Here is a 25,896-nt window from a genome sequence, read left to right on the forward strand (position 1 = left end):
CACATTACATGTAGTAAATCCCCCATTACATATATTACCCCCCTCTTTACAAGTAGTAAATCCCCCTATTATATGTAGTAAATTAACCCCCATGACATGTAGTAAATCCCCCATTACATCTAATAAATTATACTTATTTTCTTCTGTCATCAACAGGTTTTCAGAGACTTTTATTTGTGTATTGTGTAATGTCTGTGCATATCACAATGGTCTCATCCCTTGGTAGAACCTTATGTAGTGTGAAAACTTTACTTTTTCACAATTATTCTAGAGATACAGTATCTTCCTCTGACAAGTTCCACTACACTATTCCACAATTAGTTCCACTCACTATTTATTTATTTTTTAATAAAGGATTTGTCTCGTGTAGCTATTAATTTTGTACACTTTTTTGGTAAATGGTTAGGGGTGCTATGTACCTGTTACCCATTCACATAGGGTGCGGCTGGGATATGAGTGCCCCCTTGTTAAAGGGGGCTTACCGATTCTGATAAGGCCCCTGCCCACAGACCCTGACAACCACAGCCCAGGGTTGTCGGGAAGAGGCCTTTGTCCCCATCCAAAGCACCCACCCCCCCAATGTTGAGGGCATGTGGCCTGGTATGGTTCAGATGGGGGGCCCCTCGCTCATCCCCCCTTTTCTGACCTGCCAAGCTGCATGCCCGGATAAGGGTCAGGTCTTGATTTTGGGGGTAACCCCACACCATTTTTTTATTTTATTCTAAACAAATGAATGGGGTTGGCAACTACATGGCAAATGAGTTTCAATGTAGAAAAGTGTAAAATAATGCATTTGGGTGGCAAAAATCTGAATGAAATCTATACACGGGGGGGGGGAGATCTCTGGGGGAATCTAGGATGGAAAAATGACCTGGAGGTCCTAGTAGATGATAGGCTCAGCAATGGCATGCAATGCCAAGCTTCCGCTAACAAAGCAAACAGAATATTGGTGTAGCACTGACATCCTTGCCTATTGATGTGGTTATGTATATTTTAATGTAAGATCTAGGGACATTAATGCGGTTTCTTACCAGGGCCATCTAGTGACCAAATATAGGTAATGCACCTGTATATTTTTACCGAAGACTTGTACAGGAAGTGACTGTCTTGTTTGGATTCTGAAGGTTGACCTTGTTACCCAGGAGTCGGTGTGGCCTACCCATGAACACTCTCTTAAGCAGTGCATGCTGGGTAGGGGATAAAAGGGACCCGATCGGCCATTTTAGGTCTCTTAGTATTGCGTTGCCTGCCTGTGTGGACCTGTGAGGTGGCTTCCTGAGACAGAGGCCTGCAGCCATCATGGAACGTCAGCCTGTTTATTTGCAGAGTGACCTGATGGAGCCTGAAAGACAGCAACCGGATTGAGAAGGTCCAGAGACACTCAGCGGAGAATTGGAGAACTGGATTGATTCGGCGAAGCGATACAGAGCATCTGGCCCAGCTGATGGAGAGGCAAGCTACAGTCGCCGGATCAAAGTGGTCACTCTGATCCAGTTGGTGATCGGGTTATGGCCCACTGTTTATTAACTTTGTGCGCAGTTAGACTCACGTACAGGCCTCAATGGAACTTGTAGTTCCACGGAGGCATCGCAGAGAAACTGATACTGAGCAGGCTTGAGGGCTATCTACCTTGGTGCCTCAAGAGTTGTAAATAAGTTATTGGAGTTACACCGTGAGCATTTCAGCTTAACCCTCCATGGACTTTGGATTACAAATAAGAAAGGAGTGACTTTAGCTAGCAAAGAAAGAAGACCTCGGATAAAGTACTTTAAATGAGGCCTCACATATAGTCTTTAAAGCAGAGGGAGCTCCCAGGTTTATATATATATATAAATATACATTTTATATTTTGTTATATTGAATTATATTGTGCTGTCATCCTATGTTGGGATGACAGCACAATTTATGTAATCATCTGTTTAAATATTTTGCAGTAAAGATATTTCTGGTTAAGTATCCAGTGTGTGGTGTACTGTTTTCTCCCCACCAGGTGGAGCCAGTGGATCCTGAGGGTATAATACAGGTACTTTGCGTTGTCTTATATTGTACTGTATTACATTGCACCACAGCTGTGCCAAGGGGATTGAGTCAAGTTAGTGGGGTTTCTCAGTAGAGTGCAGGCCCAATCCAAACCAGCAGCTCCTTCGGGGGTTAGCGTTACATTGGCATTAAAAAGAGGATCAAGTCCAGAGATAAAACGATAATTCTCCCGCTCTACAAGACTCTGGTCTGGCCGCACCTAGAGTATGCTGTCCAGTTCTAGGCACTAGTCCTTGGGAAGGATGTACTGGAAATGGAGCGAGTACAAAGAAGGGCAACAAAGCTAATAAAGCATCTGGAGGATATTAGTTATGAGGAAAGGTTGCGAGCTCTGAACTTATTCTCTTGGGAGAAGAGACGCTTGAGAGGGGATATAATTTCAATATACAAATACCATACTGGTGACTAGGGATGAGCTTCGAGTTCGAGTCAAACTCATGTTCGACTCGAACATTGCCTGGTCGCCTGTTCAGCAAACAGTGAACAATTTGGGCTGTTCGCGGCAAATTCGAATTCGAAAAGCCGGAACACCCTATCCAAGTCTATGGGAGAAATCCAAAGTGCTAATTTTAAAGGGTAATATGTAGGTTACTGTCCTAAAAAGTGTTTGAGGACCTGAGTCCTGCCCCAGGGGACATGGATCAATGCAAAGAAAGTTTTAAAAACTGCATTTTTTTCAGGAGCAGTGATTTTAATAATGATTAAAGTGAAACAATAAAAGTGTAATATTCCTTTACATGTGGTACCTGGGGGGTGTCTATAGTATGCCTGTGAAGGGGCGCATGTTTCCCGTTAGAACTGTCTTTTAAAATCACTTGCGGCTATGTTGTCGGCTCCCGTAAAACAGAGAACACTCAATGAGTGTTCTCTGTATTAGCCGACAATTCATTCATTCATTGGTAGATGATCATATCCAGCGACGGGGGATCTCTCAGTCCAGCGCTGTCCATACATCCGTCTTCTGTCTCCATGTAACGGAAACCTGCGTTACACCAGAGGGGGCGGGGTCACCCATACGTCACTGGGGAACCCCTGGTTTCCCGAACCAGCGTCAGAGGGGGCGGGGTCAGATGACGGGTGGCCCCACCCTCCTAATATAAGAAACGTCAGCGCTGGGATCCCCGCAGTGTCTCCGCACTGGAGACAGAAGACGGATGTATGGACAGCGCTGGACTGAGAGATCCCCCGTCACTGGATATGATCATCCATCACTGGATAGCAAGAGCCGATTACCACCCCTGGAATCTTTTTTTATTTTTTTTTATTTTTTTTAATAAAGGAATTTTTCAAAAGTTTGTTTGTCTTATTTAACAATTTTTACCCTTTCTTTGTGAAATGGTAGGGGTACTTTTGTACCCCCTTACCATTTCAAACGGAGGGGGCGGGATCTGGGGGTCCCCTTGTTAAAGGGGGCTTCCAGATTCTGATAAACCCCCCCGCCCGCAGACCCCCACAACCACCGCTCAGGGTTGTGGGGATGAGGCCCTTGTCCCCATCAACATGGGGACATGGTGCTTTGAGGGGTCACAGACCCCCAAAGCATCCTCCCAATGTTGAGGGTATGTGGCCTGGTACGGTTCAGGAGGGAGGGGGGCCGCTCTCTCGTCCCCCCTCTTTTCCTGCGGCCTGCCAGGTTGCGTGCTCGCATAAAGGGTCTGGTATGGATTTTTAGGGGGACCCCCACGTCAAATTTTTTTTTCAATTTGATGCGGGGTTCCCCTTAATATCCATACCAGACCTGAAGGGTCTGGTATGGATATTTAGGAGGACCCTAACGTCATTTTGTTTTCAATTTGACACGGGGTTCCCCTTAATATCCATATCAGACCTGAAGGACCTGGTAAGTGAATTTAGGGGAACCTCCACGCTTTTTTATTTTTTTTATTTTTTATCAATGAATGAATGAATTGTCGGCTAATACAGAGAACACTCATTGAATGTTCTCTGTATTACAGGAGCCGACAATATAGCTGCAAGTGATTTTAAAAGACTTTTTTTCCTGCACAAATGACACTTTGTGCAGGGACAGTTCTAAGCACGGGAAACATGCGCCCCTTCACAGGCATACTATAGACACCCCCCAGGTACCACATTTAAAGGAATATTACACTTTTATTGTTTCACTTTAATCATTATTAAAATCACTGCTCCTGAAAAAACGACCGTTTTTAATTTTTTTTTTGCTTTGATACATGTCCCCTGGGGCAGGACCCGGGTCCCCAAACACTTTTTAGGACAGTAACTTGCATATTAGCCTTTAAAATGAGAACTTTAGATTGTGAACGTTCGAGTCCCATAGACTTTAATAGGGTTCTAAAGTTCACATGAAGTTTAGGTCTGTTCGCAGGTTCTGGTGCGAACCGAACAGGGGGGTGTTCGGCTCATCCCTACTGGTGACCCCACAATAGGGATAAAACTTTTTTTGCAGAAGGGAGTTTAACAAGACTTGAGTCCAGTCATTAAAATTAGAAGAAAAGAGGTTTATCCTTAAACTACGTAGAGGGTTCTTTACTGTAAGAGCGGCAAGGATGTGGAATTCCCTTCCACAGGTGGTGGTCTCAGCGAGGAGCATTGATAGTTTCTAGAAACTATTAGATAAGCACCTGAATGACGACAACATACAGGGATATACAATGTAATACTGACATATAATCACACATATAGGATGGACTTGTGTCTTTTTTCAACCTCACCTACTATGTAACTATATGTAACTATGTAAGGTCCAGGCCAATTATTTTTAGTCTGGAACTGCTGATTGATTCTGATAAATTACAGAACAGCATGTGTCTGTGTTTACAAAATACAGGTGCAGGAAACGAGGAGCTCTTCTCTCTTGGAGCTCTTTTTGGTTCCACAGAGAGAAGAAACAACAACTACGGTGAGTAAAAGCAGCACAATGGCACCAGTTTATGTAGTTAGGTACATTTAACCCCCTGATCGCCCCGTTAACCCTTTCACTCCCCTGTCACAGTATCATTAGTACAGTGTACAGTTTTTTTTTTTTGATCACTGTATTGGTGTCACTGGTAACATTGGTTAGCATCAATCCCAGACAGCATCTGATTGCCCGCCACGTATTCATTATCACATGTAACCCTTTATTGACAGTAACACACACACTATACACCTCCATTACTAGTACAGTCTGAACGGATCAATAGCTTTAGCCAGATCAGAACTATACTAGCGTCCCGATAGTATATTGTCCCCAAAAATGTAACGTTAGCAGGATCAGCCCCGACACCTGTCAGCACTCGCATTTAGCCCCCCTCCCCCCCAACAAGTGCAGTGTCACTTTTGATAAACACAAAACCAGGCCTGATCTCTGCTACATTTTACAGGTACATTTTATTTGCAGCGGTTTAAACAGTCCCTAAAAGCCAGATACTCCTTTACCTGTGAGTCGCACTAGTACCTGTAAATTTAGTGGCCAAAATGTCCAACAAAAGCTACACTAGTGAAAAGGCCCACAGGATTCTGAGCATGACAGATGAGAGCGATGGAAAGTGCTCACTTTCAGAATCAGGCTCAGTATACGAACCTGTAGAGAGCAGCGGCACCCTGACAGATAGCTCAGACGATGGCGTAGTGGTCCCTGCTAAGGTCTGGTGTACAAAGACCCCATTCCCAGGCTGCTGAGGTGGTACCATCATATGATAACTCTTGTATGCAGTCAGTACTAGTGCTTTTTTTTACCTTTTCGGGAACTGGTAAGCACCAGTGGCCTAGTACATCCTGGTCTTTTACACACCAGCACTGCAGTAACACCTGGCAATGTGGCGAGTCCCATAAGTGCAGTTCAAGCTTGTGCGGTGGCTAGCACCAAGAATTTGAATGCAGGCCCAATGAGCCCATTGTGATGAGCTTGTAAATCGTGATTGGAAGTCCACAGATTCTGCAGTGCCCATACTTCCCCCATTCACTGGCCCACCCAGAATTCAGATGGAAAGAGCAAATTTAAACTCACTTTGGGGTTTTTTTGGGCTGTTTTTGACAGAAGATCTGTACCGGTCGATTTTGGACCAAAGCAATTTATGTGCCGAGCAATATATTACAGCAAACCCATATTCAAACCTTGCCAGACAATTCAAATGGAAATGTTTCGTGGTTTCTGAATTTAAGACTTTTGTGCACCTAACCCTCAACATGGACATTACTAAAAATAATGAGTTGCAGTGATATTGGTCCACAGACCCGATTTATTATATGCCCATGTTCTCTACTGCCATAGTTAGGGGTAGATATGAGAATATAATGTGATTAATGCACTTCTACAACAATGAACTGTATTGTCTTTGGGGTGACACTGAATATGTTCTGCTCCACAAAATTCAGCCCCTTGTAAATCATTTTAAGCAAAAATTTGTTGATTTGTATATGCACCAGCAAGTTGTTTGTGTATATGAATCTCTCATTCATTTTTCTGGCCCGTCTTGCTTTCAGAGTTTCTCCCCATCAAGAATGCCAGATATGGGGGTCAAAATATATAAACTCTGTGTGAGGGCACCAGGCTATACATGGGATTTTCGGATTTATGAGGGAAACGTGGAGCCCTGCGACTACCCAGACAACATAGGGAGCAGTGGCAAGATTGTTTGTGACTTGTCACTCTTATTCCAAAAGGGATACCACTTGTACGTGGACAATTTTTTACATACAAGAGTGCCACATTTTGGACACCTTTTTTAAATTAGAAATTTGCTGATGTGGCACTGTGTGACCCAGGCATGAACTGGCCATTGGGACTACAGGGAGTTTCCCGGTGGGCCGATGGCTCAGTGGGCCGGTTTCAGTGACAAAGTAATGGCTGCGCGGCTTGCCCTCAATTTCACGCAGTGATGTGAGAAAGGTGAGAAAAATACAGAGGAGAATAAGTGAAATAATTAGAGGTTAGTGAGGACTCATTATGTTATGTTACTTATGTTTTTTTGTACAATTGCGTATCGTTTTATTTACTGTTTTTGTGCTTTTTTGAAAAATTAAAGTGGGCTGGTCTGAATGAAGTCCAGGGCCAAATTTTTGTCCCAGTCCAGCCCTGGTGTGACCTAATCACCCAGGCTTCCCCCCAACGGGTTGTAAATACCCGACTTACATGGGGGAGAGAGCCTGCTTGAGAAGCAATTAATTACTTGCAGTGAAGTGGAAGGACAAACAGGATATTTTTATCATGTCTTCTATTCACGCAGATACGACAGTCCAAATTGCAACAACGACTGGTGTTATTGAGAAATTCTTCTGTGTTCATGACTACAAACTTAGCATGGGAGGGGTGGACTTCAGTGACCAGATGATGGCACTGTAATTAATTTCCCATAAGGTCACACGCTGGTATAAGAAAGTGTCTGTATATTTATTCTAATTGGCCATGCTGACTGCTTTTGTACTATGCAAAGCGTCAGGAAGAAGTGGATCCTTCTTAAAATTCCAGGAAGATATAATTACAGCCCTTTTTCTATCCAGAATGTGCTATGGCCCAATTTCCTAATCCAGATGCAATGAGAGGCATTTTTTGGATGAGCTCCCTGGTACCCTGACCCAAAGAGCACCCCAAAAAAGATGCTGTGACTGTAGTAGACACAGCAGTAGGCTTGACACCTGTTATTTTTCTCCCTCCTGTCCTGGCCAACCTGGTCTCTACCTAAAGGACTGTTTCCATCACTACCACACACTAGTGGAGTATTAATATAGGGTACAGCATGGCACAGTCTAAGGCACACATTCACACAGGGTCTTGGAAGATAGTAAGTAAACTGGCCATCACATTTTGAGAGACCCTCACCTGGAAAGTTTACAGTTTGTACAGTTACAGGAAAGTTAAAAAAAAGTAAAAAAAAAAAAAAAAAACATAAAAAACGTAAAAGTAAATAAATATATAAATAAATAAAACTTACTGTTCAGTTGTTACTGTGTTTTATTCTTAACCATTGTTTGCTTTGCAGGAACTGTTATTCAGCTGCAGCACTGATTTGTTTATTCTGACAGCAGCAGGATGTGCTTTCAGAATACATACATCAGTGATTGCAGCACTGTAGGAGGATATTTCTCCACCACAGTTAAAAAAAGAATATATATGCTGAATGGGGCCTGGGGAGGTCAGTGGGTAGATCACCCCTATGCTTTGGCATATTTTTTTTCACTTTTCTTAGCAGAGATTTCTTCAGCCACCTCAATCAATGTGAATAGAGAAATCTGCTATTTATTTATTTTTTTTCATCCAGACCATGGGCTGAATGAAAAAAAAGAACATTGCATATATGCCCATCATTAGAAGTGAGTAGATTCAGGGTCAGATATTCTAATGACGGGCATACTACACACTTTTTCTGGCACAGATTTCTTCATCTACATTGATTGATGTTGTTCTGGATATTTTATAGATAGGCAACTCCTATCCTCATATTGATTAGTGGTTTCAAATTAATAATAACTACTGCAGTATGGAACAGACACAAAAGATACTCTGCATCTTTGCAAATAACTGTTCTGTTTATTTTGATGCAAGTGAAGGTTTTTATACACATGATTACATAGGTATCACATTAATATTACAATTTCACTTATATGGTAACAAGGGTCATAACATAGACAGGCTAATTCTAATCAGGACTCAAAAGAACGTAAACATGTAATGAAAATATAATTAGTGCCATGTGCACGATGAGTGCAGTGTGCAATGCATAGGAAAACCATACAAAATAGAATACAGATTATTGGTATTTCAATTTTATACAAAATTTACAATTACCTTAACAATGTAAATGGAGGAATCTGTTAGGTTCTTGGTGCTTGGTGTACAGTTTTTGGGGGGATCTGTGACAGCTCTCTGTATAAAATCATCTTCACACAGAGAGCTCTCATAGAGCTGCAGATCCCCCCTCCCCCTGCACTGAACTCTCACTAAGCTTGGCGGGGAGAACTGTTACAGAGACACACGTCTCTGTTTACATTGTGATGGCTGTGATTGGACACCATGATCACATGATCGGGAGGGCCAATCACAGCACCCATATCCTGTTCCCTGCTCGGCTGGATCCTGTGATCATAATGATCAAGCATATGTTCTGAGGATGTTCCTAAACATCCACTCAGAACAAGGAAAGGACCACTCGACCATTTATGTGCAGTGGACAGGTGGGAGGTGGTTAAGAGGACAAATAGAGAGGTGTTCTAACCCATCTCCACTCTGTACTAAACAAATAAGAGGTTTTGGCTTTAGTTATACTTTAAAAACATTTTTCTCCTTAGTTTTTACAAAGTATATACCCTTGTGGCTAACAGGAGCCAAAAAAAGACTCTAAAAACGTAATTTAAATAAATCACCAGGACCGGATGGCTTACACCCAAGAGTGCTCAAAGAACTTAACCATGTTATAGCCAGACCATTATTCCTAATTTTTAAGTACAGCATATTATGATTGGAATAGAACCGGCTGATTGCTGAACAGTTAATGTAGTACCAATATCCCAAAATAAGGAAATATACATGGAAGCTACAGGCTGGTCAGTCTAACATCAATAGTATGTACTATTGAAGGGGTGATAAGGAATTTGCTGACAAAAATAATGCTATCAGTAGTAACCAGCATGGATTGAATGAAAGATCATTCTTGCCAGACCATCCTATTAACATTTTAGAAGGAGGTGAGCTATAATTTGGATAGAGGAAGGCTTATGGATGTGGTGCATCTGGATTTCACCAGAGCATTTGACACTGTACCCCATAAATGCTTAATTTACAAATTGAGGTCTTTTGGCATCCACAGTAATGTATCCACATGGATAGAAAACTGGTAACAGGAACACTTCCGGAGAGTGGTGATAAACAACGTACCTTCTGAATGATCTGGAGCTGTAAGTGGGGAACCCCAAGGCTCTGTTCTGGGACCAATTCTGTAACCTTATCTGTAGATATTGCCCAAATCGTCCCCTCCGCTCCTCCCAGGACCTCCTGCTTTCTATTTTAAATGTATGTTTATTGAAAAAATGTTGTGCAAAACAAAAGAACTACGAATACGTTACAGTAGTCATTGATATTGACAAAACATAGCGTTGAAGTCATCTATCAAGTTACAAAAAAGTAAAAGAAAAACATATACAAGTACCATACGGGAAAAGAAGGAGGGTACACCATGTAACTGTACACAATGATTGCCTAATGAAAAAGGAAAAACCTGTTATGTGGGTAAGAGGGGAAGGCACTGATGTGATACCCCAGTAGGTCGCCCTAGGGGGGATTGGCAGTGGGGCCAACAGTGGATTCTGGATTGAATAGGGAGTTATCCCAGGGATCTCATATTTTAGAAAATTAAGGCAGAGAATCTTGAACTACTGCCGTCATATGTTCCATCCTACGCATCTGTGCAATGGTTGAGACTACCTGAGCTTGTGTTGGAGGTATAGGAGATAGCCAATGGGCAGGTATTACGCTTTTGGCAGCTAGAAGTATAAAGGCCATCAGTTTTTTAGCATATTTAGGGATACCTGGGACCGGAAGGCCCAGCAAGTAGTGTGTTGGATTCAGCAGGATTATCTCTCTCCAATACTGATTGGAACAGGGATTGAATAATAGACCAGAAAGGTGTGATCAGTGGGCAATCCCAAAAGATATGGTAATGCGTGCCCACATCTTGTAGGCATTTCCAGCATAGTCGGGATAGTGTGGGATCATATTTATGTAAAACTTGAGGAGTTTTGTACCAGAACATCAACACCTTGTAGGCTGTCTCTCTCTGCTCCACGCATCTCGAGGCTTTGGAAATGGAAGTCCAGATCCCCCACCATTGAGGGAGAGATATAGGAGTGGCATTTTTTCCTAATGGATAAAGTAAATAGCATTGGTTCTAGGCTTACGTGTTTAAGTTGTGTCATAGAAGAAGATAAATCAGACCATAGCATAGAACAAGGATGAACGGGGCTGATAACGCTCATCTCCAACTCTGCCCATCTACTTGTTGCAAAGTATGATGACCAGGAGACAGTCACTGATAAGTGGACAGCGTAATAATACTTTACAATATCGGGAGCTCCTAGGCCTCCATGGGAGCGTGGGGCAAAGACAACTGTGTGGGCAATTCTATGTGATCTGTTTCCCCATATAAATTTAGTGAAGGCCCGTTGAATATTTCGAAGCTGAGACATAGGGAGAGCAATGGGCAAGGTTTCAAAAAGATACAGAAACGTTGGGAGTATAGCCATTTTGAGAACGTTTATCCTACCTAGGAGAGACAAAGGACAGTCCATCCATTTACGAAGTAGACCGTATGTTTCTGAGATTAAGGAGAGGAAGTTAGCTTGGTGCAATGTGCGGTAGGACGCCGTTAAGTGTATGCCTAGATATTTGAGTGACCCAGAGCACCAATAATAAGGGAAGTTGTTTTGTAACGAAGCAAGAAGTGTAGAGGGGATATGAATGGGGAGGGCTTCAGTCTTAGCTGTATTAACTTTATAACCCGAGAGTTTGCCGAACATATCTAATATGGCATGTAGGTTAGGGAGTGAAATGTGTGGTTTCGTTAGAGTGAGAAGTATGTCGTTTGCGAATAAAGACAGCTTATATTCCCTCCGTCGCAAAGAGACCCCGCTTAGATCTGGGCTCTCCCGGATGACTGCAGCTAAGGGTTCAAGGCACAGAATGAGACCTCCTGCTTTCTAGCTCCCTTGTTACCTCCTCTCATGCTCGCCTTCAAGACTTCTCCAGAGCCTCTCCCATCCTCTGGAACTCCCTGCCCCAGTCTGTCCGATCAGCCCCTACCCTGTCCACCTTTAGGAGCTCCCTGAAAACTCATTTATTCAGGGAAGCCTATCCCACACCCACCTAACTGTCCCCGAGCCACTCCCATCAAATCATTCTCTGCAGCTATTACCTTTTGTACCACCACCCCCTCCCTTTAGAATGTAAGCTCTACGAGCCAGGCCCTCCTGTAGAGATGGCCTTGCGGTTCATCCGGCGGTCAGTTTGCAGCAAATTTTGCTTGTTCGCGATTCACCAAACCGGCGGACTTCTGGCGATGTTTGCGATGGTCATATTTGTTTACATTGTGAAGAACTTTGACCCATGGCACATCCATCATGGGGTACAGGACAGCCAAGTGAGACATTTCAGCACATGGACATACCCCCTACCTTATAAATAGACCTAATCTGGCGGCCATTTTACAGTCTGTCTTTTGTAAGTGTAGGGAAAGGACGCTGTGTGGAGCAGGGACAGTCAGTTTAATCACTAGCTATTACTATTAGGTCCACAAAAGTCCTTTTAAGGACTGGTATAGGTGTATAGGGTTGTAATACACATATAATATACTTTCTTTCAAATATAGAAAATATATTATGGTGCACTGCTGTGTTGCTGAGTGCTGCTGACCGATTCTGCAGCTGTCTTTTATCAGTGTAGGGAGGGTCAGTTTGGTGTTTGGAGCAGGGACAGTCTGCAAATCACTAGCTACTAGGTCCACAAAGGTCCTTTTATAGGTGTACAGTATATAGGGTTGTACACGTATAATATACTTTCTTTCAAATATAGGAAGCATGCTGCTGACCAATTCTGCAGCTTTCGATTCTCAGTGTAGGGAGGGACAGTTTAGTTTTTGGAGCAGGGACAGTCTACAATTCACTAGCTACTAGCTAGCTACTATTAGGTCCACAAAGGTCCTTTTAAGGACTGATATATGTGTACTATTTGGTGTGCAGTATATAGGGGTGTAATACACGTATAAAATACTTGCACATATAGAAAGCATAGTATAGTGCATTTCCACTGTGTAGCATTGTGACTGCTGAGCGGTTCTGCAGCGATGCTACAAAGAGTGACAAACGCAATTAGAAAAAAGTATTATAACTGGTATGATAGACCAGTGGCCCCCCAAAATGACAGATTTAAGCAGGGTGTTATATACCTTCTTCCACATACATACTGCACTTCTCTAGATACTTTTGTCACAGGGTCATTTAAAAAATGACAGACAGAGGAAGAGGCAGGCCCTTTCCGCAGGGGTGGTAGGGGTAGGGCAGGAGCAACAGACTTGAGCCAAAGTGGCAAATAGCAGAAGGTGCATTCGATGACGTCAAAGGATGCACCAGACTTGGTTGAGTGTCTCACTCAGCCTTACTCTTCTGCACCTTCCTCATCCTCTCGATCGGCACCCTCTTCTTCACTCTCTGCTGTGTGCACCCCCAAAGACACTACCACCAACACCACCACCAACACCATATACCCTCCTCTTGAGTCACAGGATTTATTTTCCGATCCATCACAAGACATTGCCGATGCGCAGCCGCTCTTGGCATTGGATCAGGAAGAGGAGGTAGCAACAACCGCCACTCAGCAGTATGAAGACAGTGCCCAGATCAGCCCAAGGAGGAGGTTGGTCCCTGGTGTTGCTGCCTACTCCGAGATCTCTAATTATAGCGGTGAGGAAGGTGACGTCGATGATGACGTGTCTAGTGATGTCACATGGGTGCCCACAAGAGAGGAAGAGGAGGGGAGTTCAGAGGGAGATATGAATCAGCAGATAGGGAGGAGAAGCAGGCGGAACTTAGATTGTACAGGAGGGACAAACCAGACTGCTAATGTATCAGGAGCGAGGCATCAACCATGTACGGTCACATCTGGCGCTCCCAGGACGCCGGCACATGGCTCTGCAGTGTGGGCTTTTTTTAACGTGTCCGCTGCTGACAATAATGTTGCCATCTGTAACCTTTACAGTCAACGCATAAGTCACGGTAAGCCCAACACTCACCTAGGGACCACAGCCTTAAGAAGGCACATGAGCTGCCATCACTGAGCCCAGTGGGAGCAACGGAACCCACAAAGCCAAACTCCAGCCTCATCTTCTACTTCTCCTCTCTCCTCACAATTGTCCTCCACTCCACCTTCCATCATGCCGTCCTCACGTTTTTTTGGAAAAAGGCAGGATTCTAGCGTCTCTTCCACTGCGCCGCCCAAGATCCCCAGAACCTATTCAACCTGCCAGGTGAGACATTGCCATGCTGTGCTGTGTCTGTTGTGCCTGGAAGTCAAGAGCCACACTGGCCCTGCACTCCTTTCAGCTTTGCGTTCACAGGCAGATCAGTGGCTAACACTGCTCAATTTGACAGTTGGTAAAGTGGTGTGTGTGACAATGGTGCCAATCTGCTTAGTGCATTGAAACAGGGCAAAATTACACACGTGCCATGCATGGCACACATCTTAAACTTGGTCGTGCAGTGATTCGTTGTCAAATACCCTGGGGTCCAGGACATCTTGCGGCATACAAGGAAAATCTCGGCCCATTTCACAGATCTTACACGGCTATGGCTCGCCCTGCTGACATTCAGCCATGACACAATCTGCCGGTCAGACGTCTTACTTGCGATTGCCAGACACGATGGAACTCAACCTTCTATATGCTTGATAGGCTGCTCCAGCAGAAACGTGCAGTTAACGACTACCTGTACGAACTCTGCAGCAGAACAGGTTCTGGGGAGCTTGGTTTTTTCACCGTGCCAGTGGCTGCTCATGCGCAACACATGCAGACTTCTGCGGCCATTTGATGAGATCACCAAACTTGTCAGTTGCAGCCATGGCACCATCAGTGACATGGTACCTTATGCCTTCTTTATGGAGCGTGCATTGCATTGTGTCATTGATCAAGCCATGGAGGAGCAGGAAGATGAGGAAGTCGCAATGCTGGATGAATTCCCAGGGGGGGGGCTACTCTTTCTGAGACAAGTCAACAACAGGAGTCTGAAGAGGAGTCAGAGGAGGATGGTGCCGGGGCGGATGAGGAGGAGCAATAAGAGCGTGCTTTAAACCTTTCTGGGATCCCTGTTGTTGTCCGTCGATGGGGAGAGGAGAACAAGGAGGACGACATTATCCTGGATGATGAGCAAGAGCCATGCCACCACACCGCTTCCAGTTTAGTGCAAATGGGGGCCTTCATGCTCCAGTGTTTTTTTTTTAAATAAGATTTTATTGAAAAAAAATATTGCTGACAGAGTAAAATTTACAACAATAACAGTATTTTTTGTTTGTAAGACGTAGATTACAGAAAATTAAACAAATGCAATGTTAAAACACAGAGTGGTATATAAAACAATGTAGGGCACAGGGATTGATAAACATAGTACACCCCTTCAGAGAAAAAGGAGAAGGAGAGAATTCATTTGGATGGATCTGAATTAGCAGGCCCCTATGCTAACCTTCGAGAATCCGAAATTGAGATGAAGCATACATTTAGATAGAAAGGGGAGGATGGGAGGGAGAGGGTGCTGGGGGCGGGGGGGGGGGAGATGCGTCCTGAGGACCGATGTTACTAGAGACAAGGGGGGGTATCCGATAGAAGTTAGATCAATCTGGGGGAGACAAATTCAAATAGGAGTCCGGAGTCCGCTGTCCTACGGACTGTAGCGATCAAGTTGTAGAAAATGTAGAAGAGGGTCCATGGTGGAGGAAGGAATGTTCTTCGAGTTGTGCTCGTTCGTTCCCGAGGGGTGAATTTTGAGGCCAGAAAAAGTTCCCATCTATTGCAGAAGCATTGATTGGCTTTATCATGGGACAGATTTGTGTTGAGTTTATCTCAGAATTTGAGCTGCAGGAGGTCTCTACTGACTTGGGATACAGATGGCTTTGAGGTGGAGATCCAGTTGGATAGAATGGCTCTCCTGGCGAGCAGGAGGCATATCAGAGCCCAATCCTTGCCCTGAGGTGTGGGAGTGATTAACCAGGGGAGTAGTATGGGGTCCCAGTGCCCGAAGATAAGTAGAAGAGGATCTTTGGGGAGCTTCAGCAGTGTATTCTCGAAGATGTAGGCCAAAATTGGGTCCCAGAAGGTGGATATGAAAGAGCAGGTCCAATAGCGGTGTGTGAGAGAAGGCTTGGGTAGTTGGCACAAGGGGCACCTTGGAGTTGAGTGTGACTGGGGTGTGGAGAGGAACGGGATGTGAGCCCGATGGGCAATTTTCAACTGAGTTTCCCTCCATGTTTCATTGGGAACCAGCTTGTACACCGTATTTAGGCCTTGAAGATTTTTTTCCACCAGGTCAACATCTGGAAAGTCTTTTGCCCAGTTGGCTACTGACGAGGATTTCAGAGGAGGAGTGGTTTTCAAGAGTAGAGGCGTGTAAATGTCAGAGATCTTGTAAGAGTCTTTTTGAAGGTGTGCCTCTTAATATGAAGATTTAAATCTCATGGCTTCATCTCTGCAGGTCTTTTGTAAGAAGCTGACACATTGACCATAGTGGAAAGCAGATGAGTTTGGAAGGGAAAACTTGGCGGCCAGTGAATGGAAGGCCAGTACAAGTCCAAATTCCAGATCACAGAGGGAAAAGAAAGTAGAGAGACCTCTTTGCTGCCATGACTCATAGGGTTGGTGGTCCAGGCCCGGAGTAAAGTTTGGGTGACCCTGTATTGGTAGGAATCTGGAGATAAATGGAGAAAGCTTGAGACTTTTCCTAGCCTCCCTCCAAGCAATACAAAGAATTACCGCTCTAAGGTAATGACTTCTCCCAAAACAGCTGTCTCCACAATCCCACAGGGTGCTGGCTCTGTTTGCAACAGGAACTGAAGTAGAAAAGATGTAGCTGGATAGCCGCACTCCAAATTATTCAACTTTATTTCAAAAATGTAATTAAAATCATAGCATCTAGGCTGGCAAACAGACTAACTGCACAGCCGCTCCCTCCAAGCAATAGCAGTGTCCCGTAGCAGGTTGTGTTGAAGCAAGGGTGGCAGGGATTTCCACTTACAATGGAGGAGTGCTACTATTGAGTACGGGTGGGTTATTGCAGCTTCCAGATGGTAGTTAGAGTAGCGAGATTTTTGGGTTATCCAGTCCATGCCCACCCTCAAAAGACAAGCTAGGTTAGAGGTTCTAATATTAGGAAGACTGATACCCCCTTTGGTCCTGGGAAGATGGAGCTTAGAGAATGCTATGCGCTGTCTTTTGTTTTGTCAAATAAATTTAGATAAAGCAGAGTTAGGCTCGGTTCACACAGGGGGCAATGCGAGGCGACACGACTTGCCGCGCCGCGACCTGCCGCGACCTCAGCGGCGACTTGCAAATGACTTCTGTATAGAAGTCAATGCAAGTCGCCCGAGGTCGCCCAAAAGTAGTACAGGAACCTTTTTTCTAAGTCGGAGCGACTCGAGTCGCTCCTCTTAGAACGGTTCCGTAGTACAGAATGGGGGCGACTTGTCAGGTCGCGGCACGGCAAGTCGTGTCGCCTCGTGTCGCCCCCTGTGTGAACCGAGCCTTAAGGAGTTTGATATCCCCATGCCGTAGGAGCAAGGGAATCGTCTGGAGAGGGTACAGCAAGCGTGCAAAACTGACCATTTTCACCAGATGGCACCTTCCCAGGAGCGAAAGAGGCAGATCCATCCAGTTGTCTAGTTCTTGAGTGATTTTGGTAAATAGGGGGGTTAGTTAAGGTGGTAAAGAGATGAAGGAAGTTTCCCTATTTTTACGCCTAGGTAGGTAATGTGAGATTTTGCGACAGTAAATATGGATTCATGCATCCACGCTGGTGGGGAAAGGGATCCTATGGGGAGAATTTAGGTCTTAGAATAGTTAATGCGTAGACCCGAGCATTTTTTGAATTGGTCAAAGATGGATTTGATCATGGGCATGTCTTCAGAGGGGTTAGCTGTGAAAATGAGGACAACATGCGCAAAGAGTGATGTCTTCAATTCGTGCTCTCCTATTTTGATGCCATTTAGAGGGGCCGAACTAGACAGGTATCTGGATAGAGGTTCCAGAGCTATATTGAAAAGGAGCGGGGATAAGGGGTAGCCTTGACTTGTGCCCTACTGGAGGCAAAACTCGTCTGGGAGGAGGCCTGCGACTACCAATCTGGCTGTCGGGGCGGTATATATAGAGCTAACTAGGTGGACGAAAAGGGCCAGAGAAACCCATTTTGTTCAATACCACGGAAAGCCATTCGAAACTAACATTGCCTTTTTGGCGTCAAGAGTAATAATGGCATGGTCACTGGTTGGGTTGCATCTCACGTGTTCTAGAGCCATCATCACCTTTCTGATATTAACTGTCGCTGTCCTGCCCTGGACAAAACCCGATTGGGCAGGGTGTATCAGAAAAGGAATGATGGGGGCTAGTCTTGTAGCAATGATTATTGAAAGAATCTTAACATCAAGGTTCAAAAGCGAAATGGGCCTATAGGAGCAGGGTTCTTGTGGGTCTTTCCCTTTTTTTCCAATAGTTTGACAATAGCTTGATTGCCCGAGGGCAGATAGGGGCCGCCCGGCCACATGTATTGGTAAACGTCTTTGAGTGTAGGTTCTAGGAGCGTACCTATTGTTTTGTAAAATTCGCCTGTCAGGCCATCTGAGCCGGGGGCTTTGGAGGAGGCTAGCTTACGTATCGTGGATGATATTTCAGTGAGAGAGATGGGTGCGTTTAGGGCCTCTAGTTGGGAGGGAGGAATTTGGGTCAGCTTGACTTTCTCGAGGAAGTCGAGTGCCGTGGTTTTATCTATAGGGTCTGCCGCAAAGAGTAAAAGTGCAACATAGCGGCATTAATGCCTTTTTGTGTGGACGTGATGTTGCCGTCTGGTTCACGTATGGAGGAAATAACAGTTGGACGGTAGTGTCCCTTACAAAGTCTGGCAAGAACCTTGCCCGCCTTATTGCCGAATTTCTGAAGGGTGGCGTCCATGTACGTTTTCTTGATCAATTCCAGGGTGTCAACCCAGGTGTCAAAGGATTGTTTGGCTACTTGCCAAGCGGTCCGGTTTTCAGGAGAGTCATGGGCGTATAGGGCACGTTGTGCATGGTGGAGTCTAGAACTGGATGTTTTATAATTGTGATGTGCATTCTTTTTGTAGGAGGAGGCATAGGAGATAATGCGACCTCTAAGGAACGCTTTTCCGGCATCCCAAAACAGATTTGGGTTATCGGCATGAGCCGCATTAGTCAGTGTGTAGTCTATCCACTCTTTTTCAATATAAGCGCGGAAATCTGCGTTATTCTGGAGGTAAGATGGGAAGCGTCATATTTTGGGATTAGGGTGAAGGTCAGGCGTTTCCAGGGTCGCTGAGATGGGTGCATGGTCAGATATTGCTATGTCATGTATGTCCGCTTCCGGAATCAGTGGAATTAGGTTGTCAGAGCAGAATATATAGTCAATTCTAGTGAACACATTATGCGGGTGGGAAAAAAAGGAAAATTCTCGATCGGTCGGGTGGCGAAGTGTCGCGTAGGTGGAGAGATTCCATCGTGGACGCTAGAAGTGTCGGGGAGGTGAGGGCTGGAGATGGTTTTGGGCGTACGGGCATAGACCTATCATCAAACGGGTAAATTGTGGAGTTGAAGTCACCGCCAATTACATGTGGAAGGTGAGTGTGGCGGAGTAACCAACCGGTCAATGTGCTGAAGCATTGTTTTGGGGGGCTGTTGGGGGCATAAACATTGGAGATCATGAGCTCTTTTGTCCCTAGGTGTACGTGAATGGAAAGTAGTCGGCCCTGGGGATCTGTGTCAGTAGAGAGGACTTTACAGGGAAGATTTTTGTGTATAAGGATAAGTACTCCTGCTTTACGGCCAATAGAGGCGGAGCCTACCACCGTGCCCACCCAAAGTTTCCTCATCTGATGAAAGTCGGATGAAGAAAGATGGGTTTCCTGCAGAAGGGCAATGTCAGCTTTAAGCCTTTTGAGGTGGCGAAGCACTTTCATTCTTTTGTTTGGGGAACGGAGCCCTTTCACGTTCCAGGAGATGATTTTCATATTTGTGGGATCGTGATAGGGATGTGTGCTGGTTTTACAGGTGACGATTGATCGCGGGAACATGAATGAGGCATATTTAGACATGCTAATCTATAGAGGGCCAGGGGAGCCAGCTGTGATGGGACAGCGCATGCTGGTGCATCAAAAGTAGACGACGTGGGGAGGAGGGGATGGTGAGGTGTGGGAAGGAGGGGGGTAAAGTATAGAAACCATAGAAAAACATCAACGAACGTAGTTTTTTTACGCATGGAAATCACCGTGAAGACCAGCTCCCAGTACCAGGCCCTGTGACCGAAACATTTACGACCGCCCTACAGGAGGGATAGAGTATGCCATCGGTCTAGGCAATTGAAAGGCCTTTCGTTTTTTGGAGACGTCCACCGAATAGTCAGCAAACACCAGGATTTTCACCCCAATCTGAAGGGATCTGGATTGTCGGTATTCCTGTAGTATGGAGGCTTTGTCCGAGTAATTCAGGTATTTAGCGATTATCGGGCGTGGCGATTTGCGCTCTGAGTTGAAAGCTCCCACGCAGTGGGCATGTTCCACTGTACAAGGGCCCGTGAGGCCTAGTGCTTCAGGAATGCGACGGCACATAGCTCTGATAGGGCCGACTGGTGGAGCGATTCAGGGACTCCTACGAATCGCAAGTTGCTCCTCCTGGACCTGTTTTCGAGGTCATCAAGCTTTTCCAGCACATATTTGTTCATTCTGTCTTGGGCTTGTTCTAGAGATTGTGTCTAGTAGAGTTCTTCTTCAAGGTTGGAGATGCGGTGTTCAGCCTCATTCAGTCTGGAGGTATGCTCCCCTAATTGGGCTTGGATCTTTTGCATGCCTGAGCTGACCGCTTTCTCCATTGATGCAGCAATAATTGGGGAGAGGAGAGCAGCAAGTGCCTGGGCCAGGAGTTCTGTGTGGTGGTCCTGCGCTAGCGGAGGCATCATGGCCTGCTGCATAAATAATGTTGGAGAGGGACCAGATATCTGTTGTGGGGCAGAGGACTGCTGCTGGGATGTGTCCTGGTGAGCTGTATGAGAGGATGAGCTGTCCCCTACCTCCATCTCTGGTGCTGTCTCCGCTGCAGGGGCCGCGCAGGCCGGAGCTGTGTAGGCCGAAGCCGGGGCCTCAATTTGCGGATGAGCCGACCGCGCAGTAGCGGCCGTGTACGATCGCAGCCCGTTTTTTTCCACGAACCGGTCCATGGTGCTGCCGGTGTCGTGGGGAAGGGCTGCCAGTGCTTTCGGGCAGAAATGCTGTTTTTTTAAGCCGCTGTTAGGGCCGGTCTGCGGGAGATGTGCGGAGGGACAGCTACTCCATGCGGCGCCGGAACCGGAAGTGCTCCGGTGTTTTAACAGGGACCCCCGTATAAAAAGCATAAGGGTCAAGGACCAGTACTGGGTGGCAACGTACTTAGACCCCTGGTACAAAGACAAAATGGCGGAAATGTTACCACCGTCACAGAGGGCTGTCAGAATGGAGCACTTCCAGGCCTTTCTTCGAGAAATGCTGCATTCTGCTTTTGCGTGCGCTGGCAGAGGAGGAATTCCCACTCCCAGAGAAAGAGTTGCGGGTACCAATCCAACAGCGCCTGCAAGAAGAGGGCAGTTTGAAGATGTGTTGGTGACTTCTGATATAAGATCATTCTTTCAGCCGACCCATCATCAGGTCTCATCCGGATCCAGAATCAGGGAACGCCTAGACCGACAGGTGTCCGACTACATCGGGTTAAAGCCGATATGGATGCTCTGAGAAGTGATGAACTCCTGGACTACTGGGTGGGCAGGCTTGACCTCTGGCAGGAGCTTGCCCAATTTACAATGGAACTGTTGGCTTGCCCCTCATCCAGTGCCCTGTCTGAAAGGACATTCAGTGCAGCAGGGGGGATTGTGACCAATAAGCGCACTCGCCTAGCTCATGACAGTGTTGAATATCTCACATTTATAAAAATGAATGAGGCATGGATTTTGGAGGAATTTAACACATGTGACCAGTAGACCATGTATATGCATAACTCTATAAATTATTTATTTAATCGAGCACACAGACCTTTTTTCTACCTTTGGCTCACTTCCTTGTACAAAAAAAGCACACCGTACTATATGCCCGTACCCTCCTGTTTGAAGAGGTTGAGTGGTGTCATATTTTTGGGTCCCGCAGCGAGTTGCTGGTATCAGTGCTGGTGTCAGTGCTCTCTATCTCAGTGCTGGTGTGGTGTCAGTGCTCTCTCTATCACGGTGCTGGTGTGGTGTCAGTGCTCTCTATCATGGTGCTGGTGTCAGTGCTCTCTCTCTATCTCGGTGCTGGTGTCAGTGCTCTCTATCACGATGCCAGTGTCAGTGCTCTCTATCTCAGTGCTGGTGTCAGTGCTCTCTATCTCAGTGCTGGTGTCAGTGCTCTCTATCTCAGTGCTGGTGTCAGTGCTCTCTATCTCAGTGCTGGTGTCAGTGCTCTCTATCTCAGTGCTGGTGTCAGTTCTCTCTATCTTGGTGCTGGTGTCAGTGCTCTCTATCATGGTGCTGGTGTCAGTGCTCTCTATCATGGTGCTGGTGTCAGGGCTCTCTATCTCGATGCTAGTGCCAGTGCTCTCTATCACGGTGTGCTGGTGTCAGTGCTCTCTATCATTGTGCTGTTGTCAGTGCTCTCTATCACGGTGCTGGTGTCAGTGCTCTCTCTCTATCTCGGTGCTGGTGTCAGTGCTCTCTCTCTATCTCGGTGCTGGTGTGATGTCATGCTCTCTCTCTATCTCGGTGCTGGTGTGGTGTCAGTGCTCTCTATCTCAATGCTGGTGTGGTCTCAGTGCTCTCTATCACGGCGCTGGTGCCAGTGCTCTCTATCTCGGTGCTGGTGTCAGTGCTCTCTATCTCGGTGCTTGTGTCAGGGCTCAGTCTCTATCACAGTGCTGGTGTCAGTGCTCAGTCTCTATCGTGGTGCTGGTTTCAGACAGTGAGGGAGATAGCAGTGGAGAAGCCAATCAGCAGGCAGTGCCAGCACCATGGCTGAGGACTGGCACCTCCGCACCACCGCAGTGGAGCCCTGCATAGGTGGGGGTAAGGGGTGAGGGAGGGGCTCAAGCACAGGTTGGCACACTGGGACACTGGCACAGGACTGTGCTGCCCCGACTGTGGCACTGATCATCTCCTGCACCCCATTCATAGCCTGCCCTGACCTTGCCTCTCCTCCATGGCCTTCATGCGCTCCTGAATTGTCAAAATTTCACAGATAAAAAAAAGAATGCTTGTCGTTGTCGACCCCAGATTCACTTAATGCTTTTGTTATGTCAGTGTCCATGTTGTGGGACTATGTGTGCACAGCTAGTAAGTATTTTGTGTCTGAAAATATGACCTGGGGGTTTTTAAGGTTCGCCTGCCATTAAAGTCAATGGGGTCCACCTTTTGGCCACGTTCGTGGTTTGCGAAATGTCCCGTCGGAAGTTCATCCATCACTACAAGCCACACACAAGGGACAAAAGTATTCTCCTCCTCACTCCTCACCTTTCGTGTTTAACCCTACAATATCTCAGGACTTCTCAGCAGCCTCAACTTAAAGGGATGATGCTATAGCTACTTGAGTGAGCTCCTTGTGAACAAACAGCTCTTGCTAATTGTAAACCAAACAAATATTAGAGATAAATATATTCTATACAATAAAGTGACAAAGTGAAAATGATTAAATCCTGTGCATTTCATGTGTTATAAAAAACAGTCCAAGCAAATGCAGACAATGTCCACAATCAGGGGATATAATTCAGTAGGGAATTTTTGTCCAGGTATATGAGTTTCTCCGAACCATATGGCCCCGCCAGCTGGTATCAGCGTAGACCACAATAAAAGATCCACGGGATATAGGTAAAATTCCTACTCACTGGACGTTGTTGACCCTCTCTGCTATACAGCAGGAGGAGTCAAATTAGCTTAATGGTCTCCGTGACCGGGAAAGGGGAGAAAAAACAGCAGGCCCATCCTCATGCTCTCTCCTCGTGATCATGACCAGTTCCGGTGGTAAAAACTCCTTTAAAATGTGAACAGGAAAAAACGAGGGCCAAAGATCCTCATAGTGTAAAAAGTCTCCAAATAGGATTTTATTAAAAAAAACTGACAGCAAATATGGAAAAAGGACATTTGCATCACAAGCCCGTTCTAGGGGCATAAATTACACATTTCATTTCCTGACTAACAATCAGTTTTGAAGACCCTGGAGCACCAGGACAATGGAAACACCCACAAAATGACCCTATTTCGAAAAACAAATACCCCAACGTATACTCTATGAGTATAATGAGCCTTTTGAATATGTCTATAAACAGGCCACAGTCAGTACAGGCAGCAGGCTGAGATGCAGGAAGCAGGCAGGAAAATGGTCCATAAACAATGCAGGGTTATTGCAGGCATCAGACTGGCATCCAGGCAACAGGTAGGAACATGATCCATAAAAAAAGGTACGGTCAATACAGGTAGCAGGCAGAGACATGGTCAACACAGTAAAGTATTGGTTCAGGCAGCAGGCAGGAACATGATCCATAAACAGGCCAGGGTCAGGTGCATCAGGCAGAGGCGTGGTCAGTTTTGGTGGCAGGCAGAGGTATGGTTAATTAACAGGCCAATCAGAAGGACCAATCATAGAGCCCATCTGATTATAATTTATATTTTTATTATATTTATATGTGTATTATATTTACAGTATATTATATTTATTATATTCTCTTTTCCTTCCCCACAATGCACTGATGGAATTCCCATTGATAGCTGTGAGACAACACAAGACAATTCCTTTTCTCAGAAGCTCTGACCCCGGTTTTCATTGTGTTTGTATTGTTCTTCCTGCAGAGAGTGAAAACTGCATGAAATGTCCTGATGATGAATGGCCAAATGAGAAGAAGGATCAGTGTTTTCCAAAATTGATGGAATTTCTCTCCTACACCGATGATCCCATTGTTGCAGTATTTTCAGCTGTGTCCATCCTCTGTTGTCTTCTGACTGGTTTAATATTGGGGATATTTATACATTACCGGGACACCCCCATTGTTAAAGCTAATAACCGGGACCTGAGCTATCTTCTCCTGGTCTCCATGATGCTGAGCTTCCTCTGTGTCTTCTTGTTCCTCGGCCATCCAGTAGATGTGACCTGCATGCTGCGTGTGACCTCTTTTGGTGTCATCTTCTCAGTTGCCGTCTCTTCTCTACTTGCCAAAAGTATCATGGTGTGTATTGCTTTTAAAGCCACCAAACCTGGGAGTCCCTGGAGGAAATGGATGGGAGCCAAACTGCCCAATTTTATCATTTGTGTCTTCTCAATGGTTCAAGTCATAATCTGTGTCTCTTGGTTGTCTATTTCTCCTCCCTTCCAGGATCGGGACACTCACTCTTATCAGGGGAAGGTCATCATTCAGTGTAATGAGGGTTCAGTTATCGGCTTCTACTCTGTCCTGGGATATATGGGACTTCTGGCCGCTGTGAGTTTTATTATTGCTTTTTTAGCCAGGACATTACCGGACAGTTTTAATGAGGCCAAGTACATCACCTTCAGCATGCTGGTGTTCTGCAGTGTCTGGATTGCCATGATCCCGGCCTATCTGAGCACCAGAGGGAAATACATGGTGGCTGTGGAGGTTTTTGCTATAATAGCATCAAGTTCTGGACTTCTTGTCTGTATATTTTTCCCAAAAAGTTACATAATTCTGTTAAGACCTGATCTGAATACAAAAACAATTATCCGCTAATATGTATGGAGCACCAGTAGTTATAGCATTATCTCCATCATTGGTAATTTTTGTATTTTTCTAGTGTATTGAGTAGGAATGTTAAATATAAACACTTAATATTTACCTCATCAATGGATGGTAAATCCGCTGGTATCATCCACATTTGGTTTGTTGGAAACCATGTCTCATGCTGGGAGCAGTGGTTCCCCCCACCAGTTGTTACTTCTAGATACATGTACTGACCAAAGATTTGATTTTTTTTTTCCTTTTCCTTTCATTCGTTTGTTTTTTTTATAAATTCTGAAAAAATGTGAAGATTTGGAAATTTGGAAATTCAAAAATTCGGAAATTTGGAAATCCAAAAATTTGGATTTTCACATTTCTGAATTTGCGAATTTTTGGATTTGCGAATTTTTGAATTTCTGAATGATTGGAATTTC

At 45.3% G+C, this 25,896-nt stretch overlaps 1 protein-coding gene across 1 annotated transcript in view; it reads left to right on the plus strand.

The window, feature by feature from the left end:
* LOC143958194 (vomeronasal type-2 receptor 26-like) overlaps window positions 1-25,694 on the plus strand; it is a 42,679-nt gene extending 16,985 nt beyond the window's left edge. Inside the window, exon 2 of the mRNA XM_077467662.1 lies at window positions 24,582-25,694. Coding sequence (XP_077323788.1) covers window positions 24,596-25,474 — 879 coding nt within the window. The 5' untranslated portion in view covers window positions 24,582-24,595 and the 3' untranslated portion in view covers window positions 25,475-25,694. The remainder of the gene's footprint in view (window positions 1-24,581) is intronic.
* Window positions 25,695-25,896: the final 202 nt, after the last annotated feature.

This window comes from Lithobates pipiens, unplaced genomic scaffold (genome assembly GCF_037356315.1).
Source record: "Lithobates pipiens isolate NorthernLeopardFrog02 unplaced genomic scaffold, aLitPip1_a1.2 Scaffold_6, whole genome shotgun sequence".
Lineage (NCBI taxonomy): Eukaryota > Metazoa > Chordata > Amphibia > Anura > Ranidae > Lithobates > Lithobates pipiens.